The sequence below is a fragment of the Zeus faber genome (assembly GCF_960531495.2).
Source record: "Zeus faber genome assembly, chromosome: 8".
Taxonomy (NCBI): Eukaryota; Metazoa; Chordata; class Actinopteri; order Zeiformes; family Zeidae; genus Zeus; species Zeus faber.
In genome coordinates, this window is record NC_137195.1 from 7,210,951 (window position 1) to 7,233,517 (window position 22,567).

The 22,567-nt window shown below is 45.4% G+C and overlaps 1 protein-coding gene across 1 annotated transcript in view; it reads right to left on the bottom strand.

Annotated features, from left to right (window-relative positions):
- Positions 1-22,567, bottom strand: part of thsd7ab (thrombospondin, type I, domain containing 7Ab) — a gene marked incomplete at both ends in the record, with an annotated part of 117,993 nt that overhangs the window by 63,567 nt on the left and 31,859 nt on the right. The window contains 4 exons of the mRNA XM_080005798.1: positions 393-461; positions 3,580-3,764; positions 5,822-6,070; positions 11,934-12,768. Coding sequence (XP_079861924.1) covers positions 393-461; positions 3,580-3,764; positions 5,822-6,070; positions 11,934-12,768 — 1,338 coding nt within the window. The remainder of the gene's footprint in view (positions 1-392; positions 462-3,579; positions 3,765-5,821; positions 6,071-11,933; positions 12,769-22,567) is intronic.

Here is a 22,567-nt window from a genome sequence, read left to right on the forward strand (position 1 = left end):
TTACCGTGAGACCGGCTCATTATGACACGGTGGACTTTTATCTGAGAGAGGAAGAGATAAAAAAGAAAGGAGGTGGGGGTGGGGAGCCGGGACGAGCGGGGGAGATGAGGGAGGAGGGGAAGGAACGGATGAAAAGGGTGAGAGAGGATGTGGAGGGGTGGCGGGAGGGATAGCGGAGAGGGGGTGAGCAAAATGAGGAAACGTGAGCGGAGAGGAGAAGGTGGAGGAAATGAGTGGGGGGACGGGGACGGGGGGGGGGGGCGACAGGGGTGCATTACTTAGGAAATCGCCAGCAAAGCAGGCGATGGAGGGGGGCGTCGGGTGGATGTGTGCGGGAGGCAGGGGGGAGACGGGGCGGCGGCTTTGTAATCAGCTTGACTAAAAGCACCTACCTGTAATCTGGAAAGTGATGGAGAGGAGAGGGGGAGCGCTAGGCTTCTGCTGTCTCTGGGTCTGACCCACTGCAATTACAGGGAGATAGGCACTATTAGCTACGCACGCACACACACACACACACACACACACACACACACACACACACACACACACACACACACACACACACACACACACACACACACACACACACACACACACACACACACACACACACACACACACACACACACACACACACACACCAGTGGAGGGACAGGCGCTAGCAAACAACCACCCAGAATAGGTAAGAGCAGCACAGCGTGGGGGACAGAGATTAATGCGAGAGGAACTTCCTGCGGTGGCGTTGGTGGCGGCGGCGGCGGTGGGAGGAGGAGGGCACACGTGGGCCGTCGCTCCAAAAAAAAAAAAAAAAAATCGAATTTAAACTTTTCGGAATCCGCGCCCGGACGCCTTTCCGCTTCCCCCACTCGCACGTGGAAAGCCATTCCTTTCCGCCCGAAGCCGCTACCTGCCGCGGCGACGCACGGATGGATGGAGTTACCATGGCGATGATACTGATCTAGGGTCAGATTGGCGATTCCTGCCCGGAATGATTGAGGTTCGGGTTTAGCAGGTGGGTAAACTGATTCCATATCTTAGCCGGTGGGGATAACTTCCACCCCGTCGCACCGTGATATTTATTTATATGATATTAAGTGGGAGGAGGGGTGAGAGAGAGAGAGAGAGAGAGAGAGAGAGAGAGAGAGAGAGAGAGAGAGAGAGAGAGAGAGAGAGAGAGAGCGCGATGCAGCAGACACCAACTGAGCCACTGCCTGCCTCTGTCTCAGCAGTATGCCTGGAGATTACCCCCCACACACACACACCCCCCGAACGGAGGGAAGAGAAATCCTGCGCCAAGGAGATAAGAACACACACTTCTTTTAAACTACTCCTGACGAGTGCCCGCACCCGCGCACGCGTGTGCATGTGCATGTGCGTGTGCGTGTATGTGTGTGTTTCTGCGCGAGGCCGCACGGACGCTCGTACCCATGCACACGCTTACACAACACGCCCACGCAGGAACGCGTGTCGGGGCCCATTTCCACATGGCCCCCGACTCGCAGAAAGCCACTCGTACATCATGCTTTCTTTTTTTTTGTTGCACGTATGAATCTTTAAACGCGCACTCCACATGTGTGTGTGTTTAAACATGTAGGAATCGCTCCAGTTTCGTTCCGCCCACATTATGCTCCGCTTACTCCCCTCGCACCCCCGGAGCACTTTCACCAAAGCAGCCCCGGAGAGAAAGGAGAGAGAGAGAGAGCAAAAAAAAACAAAATAAAAATAAATAAATCCCCGAAAGCTATGTGTTGTATGTTCCCTCTCTTACTACGCAAACAGCCCTTGTTGATGTGTTTGTCTGTGCGTTTGCTCTGGGCAAACACACACATCGAGATAAGCCAGAGTCTATGGAGAACAGATGGACGGCGATTCAGAACATCCATCCCTCTGCAAACGCACTTAGCTCGTCTTCCCACATGATTGCTATAATTGGTAAGCTCGGCTCTCACTATTTTATTTATTTATTTATTTATTTTGTTTGACATCCCAGTGTTTACGAGGATTATGAGGAGCGCGGTTTGTCTTCGCCTCAGAACCTAACCGGAGGTGATAAGCAACACAGCCCTCGTCGGTCCCGATCGCCGCGCATTGATGCACTCGGAAATGATCAACAGCTTATTTACGGGAGATGCTTCCACATAAGCGCGAATGAGGAGCGCGAATGAGGAGCGCGAATGAGGAGCGCGAATGAGGAGCGCGAATGAGGAGCGCGAATGAGGATCGGCGTGTGTAAGCGCAGGTACGGGCGCCGGGCTCTGATCAGCAGGGTTTCCGCGACATAAGCTGTGCGCCGGCCGACGTCTCAAACGCCCTCTTTATGGGGGCGTTTGAGACGTCCCTTCGACTCTAAGCCGGCCTGATGATTGTCAGTGGGAAAATTAAATAGTCCGCTGCACTGTAAAGTCACGCCCGGACCCTCGGGCAGATGGAAATTTGCCGTTGTTAAAGAAGTGGAATAATTTCAAAGGTTGGCCTAAAAGGAGACGGCAGCAGCAGGTAAAATGGCATCAGATGTGCAAAACAAAAGTTGACGCTTTGATGATGTGGCCACAATGGGATGTTTGAAGACGGCGGCAGGGGGGATGGCGGCGGGGGGCGGGTGACACAACAGAGCATATTAAAATGTGGATGAAACATTGTCTATGGCTGTATATTTGGACATGAATTGAGGTGTTATCTTGGGTCTGATGCAAGCGTTTGATATGCCGCTCCTCGTGGCAGTGTGGCTCATCCACCACGGGGCTGTGGGTGCTCCTCACAGTGTAAAGATTTTGAACTTGTTACTTCCCATTTAAGGGTGCTTGATCCCAAATAAATTACTTTGATTTCATGGCTCGAGACTCTAATTGAGAGAGAGCACCAATGTGAAACAGACGGAAATGTGCTGAGAAAAAGAGAGAGCGGGTTCTTATTGGTGATGGCGGCAGGCTGGAGTGTGCACTGTGCTGCACCGTCGTGGTTGAAAGACAAAGCTTTCGATTTACTTCGAACTTTGTTCCAAACCTTAGCAATGCTTTGGATAAGCGACTGAAAGGACGAGGTCCCGGGTGCAGAACGGCCAAAAAAAACGAGGTTCATCCGCCGGATTGCCGGGCAGAGCGTTAGAGATAGGTGTGAGGCGCTTTGGAGACAGGGCGAGGAGCTTGGTGATCCGGGAGGACCCTGCATCGAGAGGAGCCAGCTGAGGTGGTTCTATGCCCCCCGGGCGCCTCCCTCTGGAGCTGTACCGGGCGCAGCCAACTGGGAGGAGACCCTACGAGACGGACCCAGGAGCCGCGGGCGGGATTATAGCTCCCAACTGGCACGGTAACACCTCGGAATCCGCCGCCACCGGTCGCAGCTGCGGAAAATTGTGTTTCCCGAAATCCTTTCAAAGGTGGGAAGGATTTCTTGCCGGTAGAACGGTGTCTTCTCGCCGAAAGCGTACACCTTGCAGGTTTGAATGTGACCCTGCCGGGAAGTTTTGGGTTCCAACCATGTTTGCATTGACCCCACCGCCTCATGTGCGTGACCTTTCGAGGCCTTTCGCGGAGTTCGAAAATGCAACCTCCGGAAGGCAGCGGTCCCGCCCCCACTCACCTTTTTCCTTCTCCCAAAGGTCATTAAGGTACGTGATGAGTTCAGCGTTGGCCTGCACGCAGTACACCTCCCTGGTCTGCAGGCCGCCCCCGCAGAGCCCGGTCTGGTTGCCACGCCGACGGTCCTGTTGGCTCAGCAACAGATCCACCCGACAGTCGCCCCACTCCGTGGTCCTCCAGGTGTAACTGGGCGGGGGATGAAGGGGTACGAGCGGGGAGGGTGGGATGCAGCGAGTATCGGGAGAAAGGGGAAGGAAAGACAAAGATGTGAGCGCGATGTAGCGTAAAAATACAATCACCATCAGGCCGATCCGGTTGGATCTCATAAAACACTCGGTTGGTATTGAGTAAAAACTCATTTTCTCTCTGACCTTTAGTTCGCCGTTATCTCTGCTTTGGTGTCAGACACTGAAAGTAATTAGGTTTGGATTTAAAAACAAGAGATAAATATTGATATTGATCATTCATAATGTATGCAGCTATTTTACTCTAATGCGGCGGATGATGCATATGGGAATTCAAAGATTACGGAGACAAAACACTTTGGTATTTGAAATTCAGAACTACAGTTTTCCTTTGAAGATGATAATAATAGTTTCATAGATCACAGGTGACAAGTGGCCAATCTGTCAAAACGTCATAAGCTTGCCAAACTAAGAGCGGGAGAGTAGAGAGGCTATATGACAAAACTAATGAAGCCATCTGTGTGTCTGCCTGTGTGTGTGTGTGTGTGTGTGTGCGCGTGTGTGTGCGTGTGTCGCTTTCCGTCTACCTCCATTTATCTCTACTGTGTGTTTGGCATCAACCCAAGCACTTAAACTAATCTGTCCCATAGGCTGTCGCCTATACACTGCGACACACACACACAGACACAAAAATACCTTCATACAGATAAACACACACACACACAAAAAAAAATACCTTCATACAGATAAGCACACACACACAAAATACCTTCATACAGATAAGCACACACACACAAAATACCTTCATACAGATAAGCACACACACACAAAATACCTTCATACAGATAAGCACACACACACACACACACACACACACACACACACACACACACACACACACACACACACACACACACACACACACACACACACACACACACACACACACACACACACACACACACACACACACACACCCGGGAGATGAAATTAGCTTGCTTATGTGGGTTAAGGGAAATCAACCGAAAAAGTGTATGGCCTCAGTCTGAGTGAATGCAAAACACTTTGACTCCACTGCACTTCCAGCCATCGCTTTATTGGAGTAATGAATGAATCCCTGCAGTATTTTGTCAGTGCTGCATAAAACATGCAGTTCCTTGGATAGAGATATTATTATAATCCAGTGTGTGACAGTCTGTCCTTGGGCGTCTTGTGTCTATCCTCGTTGTGACACTTTTACCCTAATATAAAAAATACAGCAGTCCACTCCAACACGTTTGTCTCGGCTAACCTCCTGGAAGCCCTGCGCCCCCCCCCCCAATCCCCCAACCAAAAACTCCAACTCCCCCAACCCAAAATCCAAACTCCACCAGCCAAACACCAACTACCCCATCCAAAACTCCAATTCCCTCGCCAAAAATCCCAACTTCTCCACCCAAAACCTCTATACCCTAAATCAACTCACCTGCCCAAAACCCTAACCCCCCAAAAACCCCAACTCCCCCACTAAAAATATCAACTGCCCAGCCAAAACTGCAACCATCCCCTCCCAAAACCCCAACTCCCCTACGCAAAACCTCATTGCCCCCATCCAAAACCAATACCCCAACTTTCCCACCCAAAAAAACCCAACTTTCTTACCCCGAAACCACAAGTTCCCCCCACAAAACTACAACTCACCTGTCAGAATCCCCAACTTTTCCACCCCAAAACCACAACTTCCCCCCGCAAAACTACAACTCCCTCGCCCAAAACCTCCCGGAAGCCTCGTGCTTCCAACTCCCCCACTCAAACTCCCCCACCAATAACCCCAACTCCCCCACCCGTAACCCCAACTCCCCCACCAGTAACCCCAACTCCCCTACCAGTAACCCCAACTCCCCCACCAGTAACCCCAACTCCCCCACCAGTAACCCCAACTCCCCCACCAGTAACCCCAACTCCTCCACCAGTAACCCCAACTCCCCTACCAGTAACCCCAACTCCCCCACCAGTAACCCCAACTCCCCCACCAGTAACCCCAACTCCCCCACCAGTGTGAGTGTAGGCAACACTCACGTGGCGCATGGCGGCACTCTGTCACCCTGGGGCTCACAGGACTCGGTTTCCCCCAGGGGAGGACAGGACTCCCCCTCCCCGACCGAGAACTGGATCACCTGTCGGCCTCGGGTTCGGGTGCCGCTGGGGGACTCGGGGTGAGCGCAGGCTTTGGAGCAGGGGCCCCAGTCCCCCCACTCGGTCAGCTGGCAGTCCTTGGGGAGGACGCAGGACTGGACCCTCGCCGGCAAGTCCCTCGGAATGCAGAGGCTGGAATGGGCATAAAAGGAGGGGAGGGGGGGTGTGTGTTTATTGCTTGTTTTCCAAGGGAGAGCCGAGAACAGATTTTCATACATGAAAGCTGCATTTAGTGGTGTTCAAGGAAACTCCAATTGATGCAAACAAAGTCCGAACTTTTTGGAAGTGTTTGGCTAAGTTCGCATTACATCCTCCATCACATCTTCCACATTTGATACAATAAAATTAGAATAAATATTGCCTGAAGCAGTCACCATACAATTCAGTCGCGCGTTGCAAAATTGGAGAACAACTGAACAATATTAAGAATTGGAGAAGCAGAAAAACACACGCACACACACACACACACACACACACACACCGGCTGGGGAACGAACGGGACGATAAAACCATAAGGACACAGGAGAGAAGGAGCAACAAGGACGACAATCAGACAATCAGTAACTTCAATGTGCATTCATAACCCCCATCGCAAACAAAACAAGAATGAAACAAAATAAGAAGAAAAGAGCTTCACCACACACAAAGAACCTACCGTGCGTAGCCCACCAGGCCAAAAAGAAAGCCCCAAAACGGAGAAGTGATTTATTTTGCTGTCTCTTTGTTTCATTGTCATTTGTCTTTGACGGCGCTGGTTAACTAAGTAGGCCTTGTGAAGCGATTTGCTGCTGTATCTTCCTCAGAAGTAAAGAAAATCCTTCGTAGTGATATGAAGAACGTGGGCTCTTACACGGTGGATTGTGTTCCATCATTTCGAACGTTACCCATCGTGCATTTTGCTCTGCTCTCTTCCTTTTGATGCGTGAAAGGTAGAAATTAGTATTATAGTATTTAATTTGACTCTCTCTAATTCGTCTTCTCCCAGCCACCGTCAGATACGGTCATTTCAATTAAGCCAGTTAGTTCAGCTCACCAATTTGGGAAGTCACGCTCACCTGTTACACTGACCAATTATATTAACATCATACGTTAACATTTTCAACCTTCACCTGCAGTTGGCGCTTGTGAGCAAGTTTGCGCCTGTCACTCAGAGGGCAGCCCATGAACATGAATTAGGGAGGGAGTGAGGGAGACCCCTTCCTCGCAGTTTTATTATTATTATTATTATTTTTTAATTGATCCTCATAAGTAAAACTACAGCAAAACGTATTCATTTAAAGGTGAATAAAATCACTTTCCATAAGGAGGACGGCCGACATAAAAAGTTAAGGATAATTTACCCCGAGTCCGGTGGGTTTTGGTCATTAAAGCTCCGCGCTGCACGCCGGAGCGTTTCTATCCTTCAAGACCACGTAAACAACCTTCTGATCAATCTCCGACAGTCATCTTTTAATCATCCGACCGGCGTGTGCGGCTAATGAATAACCCGTCCCTCTTTGGGCCCCTTCCGAATCATTAGAAATTTGTTCTGACTAAACCCGAGCGCATTCTGCTCCTCAGACTGCGCGTCTTTCACCCCCCGGGGGCCGTGCGGCTGACGGGCCATTAGTGCTAATTACAGCTCTGCTTCATTTAGAAACCTCTCATTTCGAGGCGGCCGCCGCACTTCACCTCCAGCGCCTCGGCAGAGGGGGAGCTGGAGCCGCCGTTCGTTGTAATTTTTTTTTGGGGGGGGTTTTGTTTTTTTTGTTTTTTGGGTTTTTTTTATCGTCTCTTTCTCTTTTCACCCATTTCTCTCCTGACTCCTGTGTCTTCCCAGATTGAGACACCTCTGCAGCCTTTGAAGTAGGAGCCAGAGCGACCCCAAAGAAATCCAGTTTTCTTGTTTCCGACGCCAAGCGCACAGTGTGTGTGTGTGTGTGTGTGTGTGTGTGTGTGTGTGTGTGTGTGTGTGTGTGTGTGTGTGTGCGCGTAACGGTTGAGTTTGCACCGAAGGGAAAACAAAAAGGAATTTAAATTGGTGTCGATGAGGGAGGGTGACGGCTCCATCTCCTGCCTCGGATGGAGCCACGTTGATGCTAAAAAGCCCCTAATGCGACCGATGACCCATTTTCGCTGCGACGGGATCCTTTGAGTTTTTTCGCCGTTTGTTGTGCCTGTACCAAAGAATTCCTTTTTTTTTTTTTTTTTTTTTTTGGAGGGTGGAGGTTTTGAAGTCTTGGAAAGAGTCATTATTTCTTCATCTATGTCATTCAGACGGAATGAGGACACTCTAATTCTCTTTTAAAAAAAAAATGAGATGATGTTTTCCAAAATGCGTGTTTTGAACAATAGCACGCAACAAGGGACAAAATAAAGGCTTGTTTTTAAAAATAAAGAATAATAAACACTTCACGCTCGTTCCCTTGAAACATTTTGTCACGGAGATGACCAAATAGGAGAATCCTATATGGGTCAAGTGATTAAGGAAGTCTTTCATGAAAAGGAAATAGTTGTAGAAGGAGCCGGCTCTGTGAAACAGCGCAGGGAAGAGGGGTGAAAAACCCAATTACTGCACCACACGGGACACACAACACTGGATTATGTCACGTGACGCCACGAGGTGTTCCGAGGGGGCCCCGGTGCGAGCGTGATTATTCAGGCGCGAGGGCGAGTCCGAGGTCTCCTCCCCAGCTCCCTGCTACGGAACAGGAAGTGTTCGGGGCTGAAGTCGGGGCCCAGTGACAGATGTACATCAAAGGAAATTGGGGATGAAGCGGGCGCGATGTGCGGAGCGTGCCTGGCGAGGGTTTGGGCGGGTTACCGCTTCGCTGCGAAGTTTGTTCCAGTTTTTCTGAAAGTGGCAAAAACAACTATGAATATTTCAGAAGCAGAAATAAACAAGTCAAGGATTAATATTTATGCTCCTGAGGGCATCAGAGTTGCTTTCACGGTTCCTTTGAAATATCTGATCCTTGTTACTGATGAGATCTTGGCATCGACAATGCATTAATGAATAGATTTAGTGCATAGCTGATCAAGCGTCATTTACAGTGGTGTGTGGCAGCTTTGTTACGTGAAGAAGGGCTCGTGTGACTGCCACTGCCACTTTCCTGGAGATGACAGAATGTATAAAAAAAAAAGAAATAAAGAAAAAATCCTGGAATGCGAGATTCGAGGGAAGATGTGAAGGAAGCCAGTGCTTAAGACTTGGAGCCCTCGTCAGCCAGGAAGCGGAGCGGGCGACGCGGCGCAGCTGCACTCCTGACAGAAAGTGCGGCTGATGACTTGACAGAACTCAGACACAACTGATCTTGCTATGAAGTTATTGGCATAATGGATGACGCGATGGAATCATTTAGGGAAGGCGGTTGCTCATTACTGGACAAGGGCTTCCGTCAAATTCTTCGGTGTCTTGTGTCTCAGTTCTCAAATATGTAAGAAGTTCACACTGAAAGCCTGAGGCATGAATCTTCAGGCCCCTGCACATCAATGAGCAACAAGTGCCATTTTATTCAGTCTAGTATAAGACTATATTTAGGTTCTCACTCTATCGGCCTCTATAAACAAATCTATGATGGAGGTTCATCAAATAAAGGTTCCTTTCGATGGAAGACGGGGAGCGATTCCCCTCACTCCTTCCACCATTGTGGCGCCAGGGATGAGAAGAGTCGTGACTGGGATGAACAAACCTGAGGGTGGGGGAGGAGCGGAGTCTGGACCCTGACCAGTGACTGGAGACATGGAGGAGCGGCTCTGTCGACGGCCTTGTACAGTAGGAGAGCACCAGTGAAGTCACGGAAGGAAGGGGAGTGACATGAGGAATGCAGGGAGACATGCAGGCAGCTGAGCCAGTGCGGGCAGTGGCTCAGCTGTCTAGTAGTCGTCTAGTAGTCAGACGATTGCCCGTTTGATCCCCGGCTCCTCCTGGAAGAGAGGAGTGTCCTTGAGCAAGAGACTTGACCCCTAACTGCTCCCGATGGCTGTGTCCATCCATGTATGAATTGTTTTACGTCCCTGTCGTGTGGGGACGGTGTGGTTTGAGCAGCCGCACTTGTCACGGGTCTAGGAAATTGGGCCCCAGGATCAGAGTGGCTGCATACCTGTTGCTCGTTGGTTGGTCTAATGAGCGACAGTTAAAACCCCCATCCCCACACACACTCAGGAGAGGAGCCGTTGTCATGACACGTGTCCATCGGCTCCGGGGCTTGTTCCATCGAGCCCACTCTCTACAATAAACTGTATGTCTGAGACCCCGTCGTCTGTGTCTCTGTGCCGGAGGTCCCTGAAAACACCACCCGGGTGGCGTGTGGCAGGCGAAACTGCCCCACTGGCACCTTTACAGGGACTCTCCAGCATGGGGAAGGGACACGGAAGGGACGTCCAAAGATGCCCTGGAGCAACCAGCGGGTCGGCCCCAGCACCAACCCTCTACCGACTGGCAGCAGTAGCAGCCAGGGTGCCCGGACCAGGGGAGCAGCAGCCGCAGGCACCACAACGGGTAACAGCTCGCAGCTAGCTGCTCCGCCCAGTAGCCACCGCTGGGACCATCCAACAGCCCAGCAGCCAGGCCAGCCCTCCAAGCATAGTCAAGACGAGAGACGACCTCCCTCATGAGGTATGGCCGTATTTTTTGGATGTTGTAGAGGAAAATATGTTCGATTATTTAGTTAAAAAATCTGGAACTTTATAAGAAACAGCCATTCAATGTATGTGTTATGCATGTTATCCTCTATACGCTGTTTTCATTTTTGGTGGCGGGCTCCACCTTTCCCAGCAGGAAGATCTGTGGCACGCAAGAGGTGAAATGCAGCCGCTGGGACTTTGATGAAGGTATATATGGATGAACATTCACAAAAATCAACGCATGGAAAAATATCCCCACCACCTCAAGTGACCAAGACAAAAAAAATTGTCAATAAATCAATTGGAAGAAGGCAAACTTTGGAGAAAAGACAATTACTTTGGCTGTTGAAAAGAGTTTCAAAGGGGATTGAGGGCTTGAAGAATACAAGTCTTGAAGACTTGTAGTGAAATCCATGCAACGCAGATTTTAAGGATTGCCGAAGTAAAAGCTCTATTAGCAAGATAATAAAAAATCGACACTTGTGCACTTTCAGTCTCTTTCGGTTTGACCTTGGATTTGTGAGAGGACCAGGTAGCGGTGATGGATTACTGAGCTTTTTCTTTTTTGTTACAGTTGATATATTTCTCTTCGATATCTCAGAAAACATACTGTCAACTGCTGTTTTTACGAAAGAATAGACCAAGAGTGCTTATCTCCTGTGAGGCCCTGAAGGGAAAGATACAAGATGATTTGTGAACGACAGGCCAAATATGGTTATTGACGTTGGTTATTAAAAATAGGAGCATTGGGAAGAATTAAATTGCATTGAGTTATTTCTGAATATGGCTTGTAATTATAGATTAATATTAACATTATTATTTCCTGCAGTACAATTAGGTTCTGCCATTACTGAACCCCTCAAGAACTGTTGTGTAAGTTCCACAGACCATGGATTGTCAGGTCATTTAATAGTTTCAACTTTAGTGGTTTTTACTTCAGACTTACTAAGCCAAGGAAAATGTTTGCGAGAGTTCCTACTTCAAGTAGGGAACATTTCCAACCTTGGATGAAATCAAAGCAGCTGAGTTAAGCATGGCATTACGCTGCTACTCCTCATCTTTGGAAGCTGACAACTGTTCTACTGTGATGTTGGAGTCTTGTTGCTCTCATAGCAGAGCAGGAACAAAATGCACCATAGCTGTCAGCAGCTGGCAGGTGGTGCGTCACTGAAAGAAAGTTTCACTGAAATAAAGACTTTCAGAGGAAAGAAATTGGCAGTGAGTTAAGCTGAGCAACTGTTTAGATAGCTATAGAAATGGATAGACGATAGATAGATAGATATATAGATAGATAGATAGATAGATAGATAGATAGATAGATAGATAGATAGATAGATAGATAGATAGATAGATGGATACTGTAAAAAAAAAAGATAGAAACTCCACTCACTGAAGTGCCACAGTGGTCCCGTTCCTGTGTGCGCAGGTCACGTCTCGGGTCTGGAAGCCCACCTGGATGTCCCAGAAAGGGCTTTCTTGACGGTTCAGACGGTTCCTTGTCCGTTTCTTCTGGATAAGCTCCCTGGTCTCCGGATCTTTCACCCCGTTTTTCTCCCGAACTCCCGGACCTTTTCCTTTCCTGCGCTTGACCTGGCGCGTCGGCCGAGTCTGAGGCAGAGCGCATGAGCTCCAGGGCCCGACCCTGAGGCTGAGCATGCCCTCCGGCCTGGTGCAAGGTCCCGGTTTACACGACTGGAACTCGGTCAGGTTTGGGCACATGGCCCCTCCAAAAAGCGGAGGAACCAGGACGCTGCGGACGCGGTTCATGAGGCCTATCCCGCAAGTTTTGGAGCAGGAGGTCCACGGAGAGTACTCCGAAGCCACACAGTTCTGGGGGCAGGGGATCAAACAGGCTTGCTCCAGACGAGGCTTGGGCTCAAAGTACTCGCAGATGGCATCCTCCGCTGGCGTTCTGTCCGACTTGAGCATGCAGCCCACCTCCCGCGTCTGAATGCCCTCCTCGCCCCCGTTGCATACGGCAGGCCGCAGGGCCCCGTTGGCCCTCGCTGACACTGGCACACACTCGTTCCAGGCACCTAGTTGCCAGTCGTACAGGTCCTTGTGCCAGTCACACACACGGAAGCAGTTCCTCTGGTTGGAGGGCCGCTGGCCCTGGTCGCAGTTGGTATGAAGGGTAGTCCAGCCGTCCACGTGGGCACACCAGACGGCCCGGCTCTGGCTGCCGCCGGGGCCGCAGTCACTGCCCATACATCTCCCCCACGGCCCTGGGGACGAGAACACAGTTACACTAAAATAGATGGAGACAGAGAGCCTTAAAGCTCCAAGGCCTTGTATGATGCGGAACAAGCAACTTTCTGCTTCACTTGTTGCTCCAAGACTGAGTTGGATTTATAAAAACTAACTTTGTGGATAGTTATAGTACGCCCACAGTTAAATAATCAACAGCAAAAAAACATAATCAAGATTCTTAAGTGGAGCAGAAAAAAAAACAATTAACATACCAAAAGAACAGACATACAGTGTCTAAGATCAATTTTGATTGATAAAGGATAAAAGCACAGCTCACATTCATTCATAGTAGTCATCAAATTACAGTTCATACGGGCTTCCTTTTTATAATCCAGTAAGTGCATTTAAAACAGAGACCATGATTAAAATTCAACAGTTAGTGGGTATATTAGCACACATTAGTACATGGCTCTTGCTTTGATCATAAAACTTAACAGTAGATGCTTAAAGAGACTTTAGACGCAGTTCAATGAGAGTTCAGCTTTATTGTGCTTTGATTATTTCATATTACGTGAAGTCAAGATTCGTAGATAAAAATCAGAATTGGCTCCGGACTTTTACTATAGTAGTACTTGATATATGTTGTGTTGACAGCTCTCTGGTGTCTGTCAGCAGTTAAATTTTGTACATGGTAGTTGTAATATCGCCATTTAATTCAGAAAGCATCAAATATGCATGGAGGTTAAATGCAAATAACTTTGACTCTCAGTGTAATAAAGTGCATAACCCTGTGGTGCACAAGACCTCATTTAAATACAGTATTAGATAATAAATTCTTAGTTTGGACCCACAGAACCTTGGCATGTAGCACTCTGGGGCAGCTGGCCGAGCCACTTAAATTTAGCACAACTCTAAGTCTTAATCGGTGGCCAATGGGACAATGTTTGCTAAAATTGCAATGACCACTGGGTTAAAAAGTAGAAATTTAATTTATTGGGTTTTTTTAAGACACATAACTCATTCATTGGAATTTATTTTTCAATCACCCAAATGCCTTTGGGCAAAGGAGCTGTATTTCCCATATGTGCATTTTAATACTGTATGTATGCATTCTAGATTTTTAATTATTTGCGTCAGTTGAACACTGTTCAAGCAATACTTTTCAGTATGTAATTACACTCATATAAAGAGTTACTCATGCATGTTTCATTAACATACTGTACAACATATTTTAACAGCTTTTCATATACTGTATTTTGAGAATAAAAATATCTTAAATAATATATATGTATATTATGAATATATTTAAAACATTGTACAGATGTATAAACTGCATATATTAAAATGTAATTATTATTAGTGTTATTATTATTATTATTATTATTATTATCATTAAGATATTCTTGAAGAAAACGTACATCACATATTTATGTAATATATAATGCAAAATAAGTGGATTTCTTCAATGTATTCAAATGGGTTTTTGAATTCAATACATTTTGTTCTCAAAATGTGTTTGTTCCATAATTACAACCTCCAGGCAAGTTCACAACCCACTAATGCACGCAGCTTGGTGGTGTGCTGACACAGTTACCATTAGGCTATTGATAGCACGAGAGAAAGAGAAAAAAAAAAAGCCAGATGAGCCGATAGCTTCTCCGCCCTCTCACCTCCACCCACCGGAGCAAATTTATTTCATTAGCTTGTAACCTTTGGTTAAACAGCATCTGAGCAGTGCATCCGACCGGCTGTGCCGCTCGATGACGCCTTTGTGTGCAAACCGGTAGGAGCGAGCAATTACTGTACCTCCATGTTGTGGGCCGAGTTAAACCTCCAGCTAAGAAAACCTGGGGTGCACTTCTGCCGGTTATTGGGCTCGATCACCCCTGATGACAGTCTATTAGCCAGCCGTTCTCTCATGCGGCCGTGACTAACACTGTGCGGCATTAAAAGATGTGTCCACCTCATTGCACCTAACACATCGTGCATTTCCACACATGGCTGGCATTTCTCAGAGCTCCCATTAAGCGAGAGTAAAGGGTTTGGGTGGGGACGGCAAATTGCATTCGAGATATTTGTGATTCAGGGAGGGTTTGTCTGGGCACGGGGTTAGCTCCATATCAAGCCGAGCTAAATTGAATAGTCTCCAGAAAAAGGGTATCTGGGGTATTCACCGCAGGAGCTACAGTGGGTAAAATATCTGGAGCATTCCCCAGACTAATCCTCTCAGCTGCTTGTCTGAGTCAATGAAATCCCAGCGACATTTATTTTCTCCAATAGAAATAGAAAAAAAAAGAAAAGAAATGAGCTTACTTTGAAGTTTTTCCTTATACGGCACGGCAGTGCAAACATGGGAAGATCCTTGGAATGATTAAGAGAGCAAATGTTCTCCAGAGAGCAGGTATTGATTTTTAATGGAGAGAATGGCTGCATGGCAGTACAAAAAGTGTTTATCTTATAACTGGGATAAAAACAATCAACTTCCAGTAACCGTTTATGTCAATCATCAATGGAAATAGGAGTCTTTAGGGCCTGGAAATATGAATTGGGAGAGATGAATTAAAAAAAAAAAAAAAAGACTTATCCGCTGGAAAGGAATTTGTCTGCCGAGTTTTGGCAGACAAATTGACAAATTGAGGCATTTGTTTAGTTAAATTTGGAATTTGTGTTATAACTGTGAGTATGTAAACTTTTTATTGCCAAAATAATAAATATATATTAGATTATATCTTATATATAAATACATCTCTCAATGTAATACTGTATATTATACATTATATATTAAATACAGTTTATACAGTATTATACAGCATACAGCATATTACCCTATATTTGGCTGTAGGGGAGAATTGAGGGCACAGATAGCAAAGCTGCTTAAAGAATCTCTTTAAAAAACAGTGTTGAACAAACAAAGAAACACACACATTACTCCTCACCAAAGACACTTTGTGTTGAATTTTAATTGAACTTGACATCAGGTGGCACATAATTTGGTACAGACCACTGGACACCATCTTCCACTATCAGTTTGCAAAAACCCAAAGCTGACAACTTAAAAGAACAAGCTTTAAATTGGGTATTTTTATTTTGCATATTTTACCCCGAGGAAGGAGGGGGAAAGGGCACAGCAAACCAGCATGGCGACTGATTTGGCTGATTCCTGTTTAAGCAAACGTCAGAATTTGTTTTAGTGTTATTCTTTTTACATATGCATTCCCTCAGTTGTTATATGTCAAGCCACCGTAACATATTAGGTTCAATTCCCATAATTGTTCCCTGTTTTCTTTCGAAATCAACAAAAATACAATATCATTTTATATAACAAATATAAAAAACAAACAACCAAAAGAATATAGAGTTTTGACCTTCTTTTTATATCTATCTATCCATTATTGTCTTGTTTTTCTTGTGGACAAAGTGGACATCCGAATTCCTGCGGGTCCGCATTCCTAATCTTAGAATCCGCCTTAAACGGCGGAGGGAGTGTAATATCGCTGGTGTCAGGGTCGGGATCTGATCTCTGGCTGGGAATGGGATCTCACAGTCGCCATTTAATAAACATCCAATTTTCCTTCTCCCACTCGGGTCACTCCCCCCTACGGGGGGCACAGTGTTATTCTGCTTGATGTGTTTATTATTGATCTAATCCAAGTCATCTGACGCTCACATGGAGGGACAGGACCTTGTGTAAGATCAGAGCCAGAGCCAAAACTCACTGGCCATTCTGGAGGACTGGTACTTCAATCTATCTATCTATCTATCTATCTATCTATCTATCTATCTATCTATCTATCTATCTATCTATCTATCTATCTATCTATCTATCTATCTATCTACCTATCTATCTATCTATCTATCTATCTATCTATCTATCTATCTATCTATCTATCTATCTATCTATCTATCTATCTACCTATCTATCTATCTATCTATCTATCTATCTATCTATCTATCTATCTATCTATCTATCTATCTATCTATCTATGGTGTGGGGTTGGTGTCGTTTAAGCAGCCACACCTGTCTTGGGTCTAGGTAATTGGGCCCGGGATCAGGTGGCTGTACACCTGTTGCTCGTCAGAGCAATCAACAAGCAACAGGTAAATCACTCATCCCCACACACACAGGGAGAGCCTCTGTCATGACACGTGTCCATCTGCTTCTTTGTTTTCCGCATCTCTATTTATCTATTGATGAATTTATCAGTCTATCAATCTATCTTCTGTATCTATCTGTTTGGATCATTCCACAAAAGGAGTACATTTGGCAAATGTTGATTTTTATTGACAAACTGTCATATTTACAGGATTTGATTTATTTGTGCCATTGTGCTAGCACAACTTCAGCAATCCAGAAATGAAGTTGGCCAGAGCAGACTGGTGCAGTTAATAATATATAGTAAATTATTTATTCAACCACAAGGGTTGGAATTCCGTCAGCACTATGACAGACATAGTGTGTGCAGAAATGTCTGCATTTGTTGTGGTAAAGATTTAACTTATATTGAAAGTTCACGGGACAGGGCAAGTTTTATGATGTCATATATTTATATAAAAGTAAATACTTAAAAATACATGCATCATGGGGCCCATGGTGCATCAAGGGGCAAAGGGGCAGGTGCTCGGGCACCCTACGCACCACCCTTGCATGTGTCTGCTGTCTATCTATTTATCTATCTATCTATCTATCTATCTATCTATCTATCTATCTATCTATCTATCTATCTATCTATCTATCTATCTATCTATCTATCTATCTATCTATCTATCTATCTATCTATCTGTCCATCTACTGTATATAGGTTTTGTTTGGAGGGGAGGTGACCCATTTTAGAATTTTTCATTTTTATTTTAACTAGTGGACTCATTCTCTGATATTACGTTAAGACACGGACACGGCTCTATCCTCCGGTTGAAAGCGCTCCAAAGCAGTGAGCGATGCTGCGTTCACAGGCTTGAAAAAATGTAATGTGTGTTGGAATGATGATTTGTTCATGGGAACTCTGGGAGAAAACCACCCAACTAAACTTTAAACTAAACCCAGGTGTGAAAAACCATTTGAGATAAAACAAGACAGAAAAAAATCCTAAAGGAACTGAAACAATATTGTGTACTTACAAAACTTACTAAAATAAAGTAAAATCATACGGGAAATATCTTTAGTTTAAGACTTGTTTCCTGTCAATTTGATCAAATTTGTCAACATATAGCCATTACAATACCATTACCATTACAATAACCACTTCTTATCTTTGTAGACAGACAGCATTAATAATGAGCATGGCAGAGACCTCACGTGGTTGAGAGCTACTTTTAAATGGAAAGATTTGAATTTACGATTGTTAACAATGACGGGACAAACAGCACAAAAATGATTCTTATTGTCTTTGTGGTGAGCACATACACGTGGGTGTAAGAGGGAGAGACAGGCTAGTGTGATCAGGCCAAGTGTGAACAGAGGAGTTAGTGTTATCGCAGTTCTTGTCTGTCTTGACTTGTGTTTCTTTCCCTCTGGACATTCAAATTCTGGTAAGTATCAGATAAAACACAAACTACAAAGAATTGTGTTCGGTTACTGTAATAAAGCTTTTAAACATTATTTTATGTTACATTGTCATTATTAAGCTGATATAATATGTCAGTATTATATTTTGAGTAATTAAGACACTATGCAGCTATATTATAACTGCATAGTATCTTAATTACTCAAAATAAAAGGCGACTTAAAATGGCAACCATCATTTCAGTTTCGTCAAACACTTCTTAAAGTTAGTGTTGAGCTCTGACTAAATAAAACAAAATGTTAACTACACTCTGATAACTACAATGTCAAGGGTGCTGTTTAACTGTGCTGTGTTTGGTAAGTGTCTACATAGGAAGATTTTTTTTTTCCAATTAATAAAGAAGTGCTTGGCTATTGGGGAGGGGGGGTGGAAAAAAAAATATATAAATAAAAAAAATTGATAAACACTGGGTTCCGGGTTAAATAAAGTTAAACGTGAAACCAGCGCTGTGATAATAGCACGTTTGCATCCCCTTGGGTGGAAATACGCATTACCACATTCAACCTGCCATGTTAAGTCACATTAAGCTCAGCAGAGCGATGAGTCTGCTGAAAGCCAGAAAACGATCCGATGCACGATGCATAATGCATGCGGGTATTGTTTTATTTTTATTTAAATACAATTACAAAATGTTACCGCACAGATGTCAAGATTGTAAAAATCGTAGTTGATGATTAATTGTAACAGAAATAATTGCGAGTAACAATTTATATTCTTTATTTTGTTTGTTTTGTGTCACTATTATAGTGGTATAAATTTTAACTTTTAATAAAACAACACATCCTGATGAAGAAGAGGCATTGAGTGATGTTTTATCATCAACATTTAGGAAGACAAAGTTCCCTTGTTTAAAATTGGTTTACAATTTCGCTGAAATTTGGATGGAAACATAAGAATTTAAGTGATCGCAAACTGCTCAAATTGAGATTATGTAATAACTGTGACAGCTGTCGACCACGGTGGCTCCAGTTACGGTGCTGTATGCAACTCCCGCTTGGACCCCTGTCAAACATGCCTGCCATTTCAGACCGGATGAAAAACGACCCTTTTCATGGAGTAGGATACGTTTTTAGTTTTTATTTTAAATCGTAGGTCGGCGAGAAGCGAAATGACCAGGCGCAAACAGCCAATATCTGTGGGGAAGTCCCTACTTTATGATGCTTAGCATTCATGGGCGGCTGTTAAGCCTGGCTGGCCCTCTGCTTGATCAATGCTTGTGGCTGTGCGAACCAGGCCGCGACCCATTGACTGACTTGCTCTATCTCAAACTTGATCTGAGATTCATTCACTCTTGGTTCACAATACTGCTTGTGTCGTCGTAAAGGCGCTTCTTTGATCCCTGCGATTCGCAATGCTCCGGGCCAATCTCGGTCTCGGTCTATGTGTGTATTTTAAGGCATGTGATTGAACCAGTGGTGCAGTCTACGTGATACGCAGGTGTACGGCGTACACCCACTGAGAAAGCTCCAGGATTTCTGTACACCCACTTAAAAATGCGACGTGGGATATTGTTTTGCGTGTGGAATTTATAAACGAAAGAGACTGTTCAACGGGCGCGTGCCGGGGAGGGCGAGCACCTGGTCCTTTGCCCTACGTGCCCTTTTCATCAGGCTCGTTTTTTGTTTTTTTTAGGCGTGACTGGGCATCGAGGTAGGTGATTGTCTGCGCAAGATATGCATATTCATCAGGAACGCGAGGCGCACCATCGCGGGCATCCCCGTGCTGCTCAGTTTCCCGATGGAACGAAACAAAACACCCTGCATAGTGGGAACACTTCCACCCTGTACCCCCCTCCACCCGTCGACAGATTGCTCAGAGCGGCAAAATGCCTAAAACTGCAGGTGGGGATCCATGTGTCTTTTCTTTTTTTTTTTTTTGGAGCACCTGCCCCTCTTAACGTCTCTGCACGGGCCCGCTGTTGAATATAACAGAATGTCATATTTTCAATCTTTTTTTTTAAGTAGCTCTCTCCAAAAACAAAGTTGGGGAAAAAACCTGGTTTAATCATGCTTTGCTTTTTTTTTTTTTTTTTTTTTTTTTGTCTTGGATCCGTTCTCACAACAGCTTTGGACAATTCACTGCAGCAACCGTCTCATTGGATACGCACAGCGCTTTTTCAAACCGTGTGAGGAACAAAACCCATTGTATTCACAGTATTCAAAGACACACACCAGGACAAATTCCTTGTACGTGTAAACTTACTTGGCAATAAAGACGATTGTGATTGTGATTCTGATTGTGAAATCAGCGCGAAACCGTGAAAATCAGACCCCACATGTAGTTTTAGTTCCCAGATTACCATCGACCATAACGATGAAAGCTATTGGCAAACAGGACACCTCGATACACCCCTTTGTGTCAAAATATCAAACGGATCAGCGCTTCCAGATAAATCCCAAAAGGTCAGGTTTAGGGACGTGTCATGTAAAATGCCAAAGCTGTCAGTAGATTTACGAAAAACAATCATTCAGCCTCAGAGTGACTCTCACACATTTCTGACAAACCATTGGCAAACGCATGTAGGTTAACCTCGTCATGAACAAGCCCAGCAAACCCCGGATGGCACTGCCGAAACACGGAGCTGCTTACATCGCGGCGCCACTCCATTGTTAGCAGTGTTGCACCCAAATGAGTGACCTGCAGAGCGGTGTGACGATAACCCTGTGAAATGACGACACACTTTACTCTAAAAAGAAATATTCTGACAGCACTTGTCGTAAACAGTTATCTGTGTCTGGGTTATCAGCGTTTCCACAGAAGGATTTCGTTCAAATATGAGAGAAATGTAGAGGAATTAAATGTAAATGAAACATAGAGGAATGTCATCTCCCTTAAATTGTTTCATTTTCTTGGGTTGCACTCCTGTTGAAACAACCATTTTCACAAAAGTGCAAACTTTCACACAATTCGGCAGGTCACCCGCTTGGGTGTAACACACGCAATGAAGTTGGCGCCAGCAAACACTGAAATGAGCAATCACACTCAACATATTTTTGTTGGCATCGTGTTGCTTTGCCTGAAATGTGGAGTGGCGGGGTTGGCGGGGGTTGCCGGGGGGGGGGGGGTTGCCGGGTTTGGGGGTTTTGCGGGCTTCCGATTCTCGTGCCGGAGAGCCGAACACACCAATGTTGAACACACAGCTCTGCCAGGACGACTCCGTGAGAGTCTCTCCACCGGAATTCAGCTGAGGTCCTGCTGGCGCTCGTCACGATCCAGCCTCTCTGAGTAATTAGAGAGCAGTTTTTCTAATGAATGAGCCGAGCAGTGCACAAGAAATTATTGATGATATTATGACAGCGGGCTTGATGGGCTGGGGGGAAATGTTTTTCTTTTGTGTTCAGAGTGCGTTTTTCTCCTTCTTTTTTTTTGCATTTTAAACTCCTCCAGCCAATATCAGCAATACGGTAACTCTCAAATGTCGTTTGACATTCTGTTTGTCACAGAACCGCACGGATCTGTACAGAAACAGAAGTTGAACCTGAGTTTAAGCACCTTAAAAGGAAAGCGCTATTAAAACCAACCAATGGTGGAAAGTGCAGCATTATCTCCACTTACATAAGTATATTCGGAGACATTCGACTTTTACTCCGCTTCATTTCAAAGCAAGTTTCACATTTTCTAACAAAGCCACGTTGCTTTCGTTAAAAACAAAACAGAAAATTTGTCAATTTTCGTCAGGACCTGCATGATCCTCAAAAAAGAAAAAAAAGTATTATAGGCTGGTTTACTGTAAATCAGTGGTACTTCTACTTTCATTACCTGAAGCACATTTAAGAGCGAGTACTCATGTATAAACACTTGTGTGGTACTCAAACTTTTACCGGTGACTTTGTCTCAGTCGTGGTTGTTACCGTTTGGCGGCCCAACTATCTCAGAGGCGACAGTGCCATGAGAGCCTCCCCTAAAGGGTGTGAGGCAGACGGAGGGGGGCAGCGGGGTGGGGCAGGGGCGGGCGGGTGCGACGATGGGGGCTCAGCGAACGCCCTGCGGCTGAGACGCCTCCAGTCTCCAGTCTTCTCTTTAAAGAAATTTAAATTGTAATGGATAAATGTCGTTTATACATAAAATAAGTGGTTAAAACACCTGAAACAAAACATTTTTGTTTGGCGCACACTGGTATACAGTGATGGGTTGAAATTTGCCCCAATATTTTCTGCCAGTGGGTTGAAATTTGCCATCAGAAAACATTTTGTACAATCGTAAAAATCCCCAAATCACTTTTGAACAATTTGCAACTTGGTTGGCAAAGTGCGTGTCGATGTTGCGGTTAATG